Here is a 9,118-nt window from a genome sequence, read left to right as displayed (position 1 = left end):
CGCTGTTGCACCTCTGAGAACTTTTAATGCTTATTCTGTGGCTTTTATATAAGCCTTTTGATGGGTTGTGTCACAGAGCTGTAAAAACGGTTATGCTGACCAAGTGAATGAATCACGTTTGTGCCGAACTCTTATTACAAAGCAAAAACAAACACTCTTCGATCCATAAACGTTTCTCTCAGTTAATGTGCGCGATATCATCTCACAGTCTGAAACGTCTGTCATAGCAAATCAACACATGTATGCTGTTGTGAATAATTAAGCGACGCATCTTCTCATAGGATAAGAACACGCAGTCTCATGAATAATTTAATAGACACCGCGTCATCGATGTACTATAGTCCATTGCCACGTCACAAATTGTGACGTCAACACCATGTAGATTTTAAACCCAGAAGATGAAAATAGCGCAAAAAAAACTTAAAATTCACCAGTTTTCTCCAACAGTTAAAATTATCGGATGCTAACATTGTCTTCTATGATGTGCAACACAAACACCTCTGCTAAAATCTCAGAAAAAGTAGGGGTTTCATGACCCTTTAACAGCCTCGGTGAGCATGAGACTTCTTACAAAAGCATTAAAACATTTTTTTTAAATGAAATGTTTCTAAGAATTCACATCAAGCCTAATTTAAGATTTTAAAATAGAATAAAATAAAGTAAATTCTACCATCATTTTCAAATTTTAGGTGAACTGTGTTAATCACGCAAAACTAAATATGACATAAAATTAATTTAAAAAGGAATTTAGTGAAAGACTATCTTCAGTCTATCTTCAAAATCCTCCACTCATTTAGTAAAATCTAAAGTTAGGCTGAGTTTCATTTTTCAGTGACACCACACCCAGATGAGGGAGGAAAATTCTTCCTAATAAAAACAGCTTTCAAAGATAGACCACATAAAAACCAAGCCCACTCAAACTGGCCTCACCCCTCGGAGAATTAAAACTAATGAAGGAAAGAGGCCAATGAGAGGGTTCCTCCCTTCAAACATTCGGGAATCTCTGGCCTGTTTCTTACCAGATGAGTCTGCCGTTCTCCACATAGTACTGGACCTTCAGACAGAGCAGCGGAGGGATTGACCTCCTCTGTGACCCCTGCTGAGAGAAAGAACAGGCTTGACTAGGTTACTGTGGCAACCCCCTCATTATGAAGTCACTCCCACATCCCGACCGGCCTACTAGTATTTATCTTAACTATCATACTGTAACCGCCCTGATTACCACAGGGAACATGGAGGACATGGTACAGTGATACTGTGATGGAATGAGTAGAATCACAACGCTATCACATTGATGAACCATGGTATTTACAGCTATGTAAAAGAACACCATGGTACTACCATGATGATAATGCCATAGTTGTTTATACTTTTTGGTACTGTTTTATAGTGTTAATGATGGAGGACCCTGTTATGCTCACCTTCCCTGAGTCCTGTTTCCATTCCTTAGGGAAGTACTTGGCAAGTTTCTCTTCCAAGTCCAGAAAGATGTGCTCATTGTCTAAAACAGCCCAGAAAGGACACACAGGAAACAAGTGTAAATGCTCTCGGCGTGCAAACAATGGCATCATGAATTCATGCATGAAATCTGCCCAACAATGACCTCAATTAGGGAGACGGCTGGAATGAAAAGACCCGTTGAGCCATTGGTGAACGCAGGCCCCGGTATGCAACAGCCCCAACCGCAGACAAAACTTACCCCAGTAAAAACTAGCGGTCTCATGCCAGAGCGAGCTGTGATTGCAAAAGAATTCTAGCACTTTGAGTAAATCATGGAAACACATTTAAAAGGGAGCTTCTGCAAGAATGGAATTAAGATGGTTTAAATAAATGTCACAATAGAAAAATGAAAGAAGATTTAGCTAAAACCAAGAAATGGATTTTATTTCCCAGAATGTTAGCACATCCTTTTAATCCAACTGGTCCATGTGATTTATTTGATTTGTCAATGTGACCTCTTTAGTATTTGTATGTAAAGTATAGATAGCACACATCCATTATCTTACATTTGGTTAGACACTATAATATACAATATCAATGCACTGACAGCATCTAAAATGCAAATCATTACATTACTTTACACAATTTCAATTAACATTATTTAAAAATAGTTTTATAATTTATATAAAGAATTTATATTGTATTATAAATATAATTAGGATGATTATTATTTCTTCATATATTTATAAAATAAACAATTGATAAATTTAAGTAATTTTTATTTTAAAAATATGTATATGTAAGGTATCATACACATATATTTATACTATATTATATTCATAATATAGTCCATTATATATACACTTCTGGTCAAAAGGTTGGAATGATTATGATTTTTTTTTATGTTTTTAAAAGAAGTCTCACAAAAGCTGCATTTATTTGATTAAAAATATAGTAAAACCATAATAATGTGAAATATTATTGCAGTTCGAAATAAATGAATATATATTATTATTATATATTATTTTATAATGTAATTTATTCCTGTGATGGCAAAGCTGAATTTTCAGCATCATTACGCCAGTCTTCAGTGTCACATGATCCTTCAGAAATCATTCTAAAATGCTGACTTGCTGCTCAGGAAACATTTCTTATTATTATCAATGTTGAAAACAGTTGTGCTACTTAATATTTTTGTGGAAACCATGATAAATTTTTTCAGGATTCTTTGATGAATAGAAAGTTCAAACGAACAGCATTTATTTGAAATAGAAATCTTGTAACATTATTTTGATTACTTTTGATCAATTTAATGCATCCTTGCTGAATAAAGGTTTTTAAATTAAAAAATTACAAACTACAGAATGGTAGGGTATCACAATTTACACAAAAATATTAAGCAGCAAAAGCTTTTTTCAACTGTATTATATATAATAAATTATGAGTGATTATGACAATTCAGAGTAATTCATATTAAGTTTTAGATGCTGTCAAAATTCTGATATTGTATGATTCAGTATCTACACAAACACACAAAAATGTATGTGAACACTTTGTTATGTTAACACTTTATGTTTATGTTATGTTATGTTATGTTATGTTATGTTAGTTATGTTATGTTATGTTAGTTATGTTATGTTATGTTATGTTATGTTAACACTTTATGTTTATGTTATGTTATGTTATGTTATGTTTTTACAAGCGCAAGTTCACGTTCCGTTCTGTTTATCCATCCTTTATCACTGCTAACTTTGCATCACTAACTCCCTCACTAAATGACTCAAACTCTTTCTGACTCACTGTCTCTTTATCCGAGGTTCATTACAAGAAGGTTGTGTGACCCTGCTAAACGCTCAGCCACTATAAATTGCTCTCTCCCGCTGCCTCTCTGCACTGAAGTGGTGAATCATGGTGAATTCCAGGCTTAACAACGTTAATATAGCTTGATTCCAAGCCTCAGGGGTCACCAGCCCTCAAATAAACAAAAACAAAGACGCTCTTGTCTAAGAGGAGAGTGACACATAATCATAAGGTATTCAAGGGAGGAAGAAGCTGGAATGAGGCTTTTTCAATGAGAGGTTGAACAGGAGAGAAAAAAAGAGACTGAGTGAACAAACTCATCTTAATAGAAAGAACCTGCTCGGAATTGCAAAAGACAAATATCAGATGCTACATTAGTTTTAAATGGATTTAATTCATATTTCCCTGGGAATAAAAGCAAGTTTGTGTCTTTAACCCCCCCTCTGCAGATTATGTCATTCAGGTGCAGTTCATACATTGCTTGAATTGGCAAAAGACCAGAAGGCCTTGAGCTGTAAGCATTTGCATTTGAAAGTCTTCAGTGAAAGACAAATAAACCAACTCAAATGTGGTTACAATTTCCATTTACAGTACACACAAAATACACACTTCCTTTGAGATCCACATACACTCTCAAAAATAAAGGTTCTTTCGCATCTATGGTTCCATAAAGAACCTTCAACATCCATGGAACCTTTCTATTGCACAAAAGGTTTTTACAGTGGAAAAGGTTTTATAGATTATTAAAAGGTTCTTTACAATAAGAAAACATTGTTTCTTTTAAGAACTGTTCACTGAAACATTCTTTGGTGAACCAAAAACGGTTCTGCTATGACATCACTGCAAAACCCCCCTTCTGGAACCTTTAAAAGCGTACAATGTAATTGGGAAGAATCAATCCTTACTTTTGACTAAAGTCAATCCAAAGTAGTGCAGCTCTTTAACCCCGAGAAGCTCGCAGACACGATGAAACACATCTTGACCCGTTGCTTTCAACTTGGAGGAAAAGAAAAACAGATTTAACAATGAATGATGTATAAAAACATTATTTTGAAATGCATTCTGATTCTAAATGCATGCATTCCACGCAATAAACACAAATATGCACATTTTATATACTGTATATTACAATATACAGTAAAGCCATAAGTAGGTTATTGCTTTTTTCTCATTTGTCATTGACAGATTCACGTGGAAACAATAGGAAGACATGCTGCAAATCAAAATATGAAAAATCACAAGAGCTGAATATTTACCCCCACTGTGATGTCTAATGTCTCCTTTGTGGGAAGGAGGACACATACTGTCCTCTCTTGTTTGGTGGGGACAGACATGGCCTATGAAAGCTCATCCACATACATACAGTCACACACTCACACTGGCCTCTTTCTCTTCAAGATGCTTTGCTCACAGGTATTGGCTCCTTCATTTTGATTATCTGCAAAAGAACACAAACAAACCAGACTCTCCTTCAATGTAAGTGTATAGGATTTTATGCCCAACTTATCATCTGCCAGGTGGAGATAATATGTTTGAAAGTAATAGCACTCATATTTCTCATATTTCAAGACACAAAACAAGGCAAAAAAGAAACACTGGGGTAATTAAAATGTCTCGACTGTCCAGAAATGTTGATGAGGTCTGTGGTGGAATATGAGGTTTTATCCTGCTCTCATATTTCATACAAACTTGTCCCCCAGTTCAATCATGCAATAAAAGCTCATTACATTGCACAATCTGCCCATTTGAGCCCAGTTGAGTTGATTATATAAACACAATTATGTAATAATGAAATTAATGCTAAACTTGCAAACAGTGAGTCTCGCAGATCCTGTGGTGAATATTATTGGGTGATCTTATCATGTTTGTGGACCTTCAATTTCCACCTGCTCTAATTTTTTACTGAACCCAAAACTTCAACATTGTCCTGTTCAGGTCCGGACTGGCCACCGGGAGCACCGGGAGAATTCCCGGTGGCCTGGCGGCTGATTTGGCCCGATGCCCCAATTTTAATTTTTTTTTGTTATTATTATTATTAATACTTTATATTTATGCCTTGCCTTCTCAATGTACCAAAGTGATCATTTCCGATTTTTTTAATTTGATAAATCGATAGGCCTAATAAATCATAAATTGGTTAGTCTTGACTGTCAGCGCTGCGCAATACGAATCAGCTCACGTGTGTTCCGCGCTTCCGTCAAACAGTTCCGATCAGAACCGATGCGCGGGACTCGATGGAAGAGAGAAAGCGGACAGAAGCAGCAGTGAAATGTAGCTACATCACTGACCTGTTCAGGGCTTCGAGTGCAGGTCAGTTTCATCTGTAAATACGCTAGATAGTTTTGTCTTTATTAACCTAGTTGAGTATTAAACTGCTAGTATCTGTTAGGCTATCAGTAGCACCCCATTATTATCATCATTCAGAAGAATGCTGTGCTAAAGGACATCAATATCGATTGTAAAGTTACATTAAAAAATTTAGCAGAGACAGATATTCACATGGATTTATTGTACAGGGAGGGGAGGAGCTACAGCAGACAGCAACACAAAAATAATATGAGTAACAGGCTCAAAGCCTAATAATTCAATAGTGTATTAGACTATTTCAACAAATATATTGTACTAATTTTGACATTTAGGCACTTTAGAAATTGTGTTTTAATACACTAGTCAAAAGGTTTTGATCAGTAAGATTTTTAATGTTTTTTTAAAGAAGTCTCTTCTGCTCACCAAGCCTTCATTTATTTGATCCAAAATACAGCAAAAACAGTGATATTGCGAAATATTTTTATTATTTAAAATAACTGATTTCTATTTGAATATATTGTACAATGTAATTTATTCCTGTGATTTCAAAGCTGAATTTTTTGCATCATTACTCCAGTCTTCAGTGTCACATGATCCTTCAGAAATCATTCTAATATTCTGATTTGCAGCTCAAAAAACATTTATTATTTTTATTATTATTATTAATATTATGTTGAAAACAGATTAGATATTTTTTCAGGTTTCTTTGCTGAATAGAAGGTTCAGAAGAACAGCATTTATATGTAATAGAAATCTTTTGTAACATTATAAATGTCTTTATTATCACTTTTGATCAATTTAAAGCATCCTTGCTAAATAAAAGTAATAATTTCTATAATATTTAGGTATATAGGTTTGTTAAATCTAGGGTATTAAAGTCATTTTAAGATAAATAACATTCTGTGCTAACAAATTGAAATCAATTTTGACCCCTTTTTTTTTCTGTGTGGCCTGGATGAGTGTGAGATTCACACCCATTCTATAATGCTGTACAGTGACCGCAAAAATGTATTTGGACACTTAAAATGTATGAATGTAATTGCAATCTTTGTCATTACTTTTAACCAAAAATGATTTTTACACCGGTGTTCTAGCAAAGTGCCCTCACCCTCAAGCTATCAAGGCTATAGATGAATTAGTTTTTTTATGGGAACAGATCTGGAAAAATGTAGCATTACATCACTTTCTCAACAATAGATCTTTTGCAGTGAATGGATGCCGTAAAAATATCACAGTATTCCACACGACTTCAGTCCATTAATTAACATCTTGTGAAGTCAAAAGCTGCATGTTTGTAAAAACAAAAAACAAAAAAACAAATCCATAATTAAGAAGTAATTAAGTTTAAACCAAGGCTCCAGGTTAAACTACCAGTCCTCTATCCGTAATATTGCTTTCTCCAGTGAAAAAGTGGTCTTGTCTGAATCAGAGGATAAATATGCAGATCACACAGTGTTTTAGTGCAAAATAGTTCTTAACAAACATGTTTGTGGATTTTGATGTGAGAGGACAACAGGGAATGGACTTTTTCACTGGAGGAAGCGTTATTATGGATTATGGACAGTATTTTGGTCAGAGTCAAAGTTTTTTTTTTCCTACAAACATGCAGCTTTTCAGCTTTCAAGACGTTAATTGATGGACTGGAGTCGTGTGGATTACTTGGATGATTGTGATGTTTTTTATCAGCTGTTTGAAAACACATTCAGATGGCACTCATTCACTGTAGAGGATCCATTGGTGAGTAAGTGATGTAATGCTAAATTTCTTGAGATCTGTTCAGATGAAGAAATAAACTCTTTCGAGAATCATTAGCTATTGGCTGTATTAATGCTCTTTCTCTCTCACACTGTGTTTACAGGGGAGTGTTTAACTTCGGGTGATTCAGAGCCACAGTAATGTCAGTCCACACCTGTGAATCAAGACATTAGGCTACTGTTAACCGCTACAGCCTCAGGGGAATCCAGCTGCTTGTCCTGATTTCTTTATTTTGATCCATGGATTTTGTCTCATTTTATACAAGGTATACAGAAACAATAAACACATTTTAGTCTCCCTGACAGTAAAAGATAATGGAAGTACAGTTAAAGACTAAGATATGATGTTAAAGGAATAGTTCACCCACAAACGAAGATTCTGTCGTAACTTACTCATGTTGTTCTAAACCTGTTTGACTTCTATGGAACACTACAGGAGATGTTAAGCAGAAAATTAATGACAGTCACATTTCTTTTTATTGCATATTTTTTCCGTACAATGACAATGAAGGTTGACTAAAGTTGTCGTTCTGCCTTTTGAGTTTCACAAAAGAATGACAGTCATCATCGCTTTTGACTTACTGGGAACAACACCAGAAACAAACACTGAGTGAACTACACACCTCTAATGATGTAATTTCAAAGGTGTAATGAAGTAAAATACAACATGCAAGAACTGTATATATAGACTAATACATCATCCAGGCCAATAATTCAGCATTTTGAAATTATTTTGTTCAATTAAGATAAGCATCATCTCTCCCTTCATACACGCTTTTGTTGGATGGCATTCTGTGCAAAACATTACTTATTTGTTTGATGCTTCCAAGACTGTCACAACTCTTCTCATATTTTTGACAAAGCCTAATCTAAACTAGCCAACAAACAGCTAGTTAACCATGGAACCATTTTAAAATCAGAAACCGCATAGCAATGCCCAGTACTTCAAACAAAACCAGTTGTATAAGTCTGAATGCTATAAAACCCAAGGACATGATCAACAGTTGTAAGAAAACCACACTGGCCTAACTTACATGTTTTTGCCCAGATCATCTGGGCATCTTATTTATGAGCCCTGATATATTTACAACCCAATTGTTGGAATTAAAAAAAGGTGACCTCTGCTCTGTAAACATCCATGACAGTATTTCTCTTTTGAAAATAACAAATGGAAATAGATAACAAAAGTATATCATGTTTTCAGTTTGTACATTCTTTACATTTCTTCGTGACGTTTTAAAGCGCGGTTAATCGCGAAACCGGTTAATCGCTGCATCCCTAATTGTATTTGCCAATATCACATATCAGCAGTAAATCGGCACCAGACATTGTCAAACTGCTCATAATTTATTTAGAGAGATGTCAAGAAACTCAAACAACAAGAAGAGAAATAAATTCAATGGCAGTTTAACACTTCCAACCAAAAACCAACTCAAAACCCACAGTCCTGTTTGTTCAACCTGAAAGTGAATGAGACCTGAACACCTCCACAAACAGTCCCAGGAGATCAGAGAGAGGGTTTGCCAGCAACCACATATTCAATTCAATTACAAGCTTCAATTTCAGTCTTCATAAAAGAATACAGAAGCATCATATCAACTAAAGTATCGATTGTGTGTAAGATACAGAATATTAAAGGGGTCATATGATGCAATTTCAATTTTTCCTTTCTCTTTGGAGTGTTACAAGCTCTTGGTGCATAAAGAAGATCTGTAAAGTTGCAAAGACTAAAGTCTCAAATCCAAAGAGATATTCTTTATAAAAGTTAAGAGTCAATCACGCCTACCTAAAACGGCTCGTTCTAACACGCCCCACAT

The 9,118-nt window shown here is 35.0% G+C and overlaps 1 protein-coding gene across 2 annotated transcripts in view; it reads right to left on the bottom strand.

The window, feature by feature from the left end:
* Positions 1–9,118, bottom strand: part of LOC107736845 (FERM domain-containing protein 6-like) — a 21,877-nt gene that overhangs the window by 9,012 nt on the left and 3,747 nt on the right. Inside the window, exons 2-5 of one of the 2 annotated variants that reach the window (XM_016548205.1) lie at positions 4,497–4,678; positions 4,146–4,236; positions 1,422–1,501; positions 1,020–1,099 (exon numbers count right to left, since the gene is read on the bottom strand). In XM_016548205.1, coding sequence (XP_016403691.1) covers positions 1,020–1,099; positions 1,422–1,501; positions 4,146–4,236; positions 4,497–4,574 — 329 coding nt within the window. In that variant the 5' untranslated portion in view covers positions 4,575–4,678. The remainder of the gene's footprint in view (positions 1–1,019; positions 1,100–1,421; positions 1,502–4,145; positions 4,237–4,496; positions 4,679–9,118) is intronic. The other variant, XM_016548206.1, reaches the window with a different exon arrangement.

The sequence above is a fragment of the Sinocyclocheilus rhinocerous genome, unplaced genomic scaffold (genome assembly GCF_001515625.1).
Source record: "Sinocyclocheilus rhinocerous isolate Xijiao unplaced genomic scaffold, SAMN03320098_v1.1 scaffold1214, whole genome shotgun sequence".
NCBI lineage: Eukaryota > Metazoa > Chordata > Actinopteri > Cypriniformes > Cyprinidae > Sinocyclocheilus > Sinocyclocheilus rhinocerous.
The sequence above is the reverse complement of the archived record's forward strand: the minus strand, read 5'-3'. Positions and strand labels throughout refer to the sequence as shown.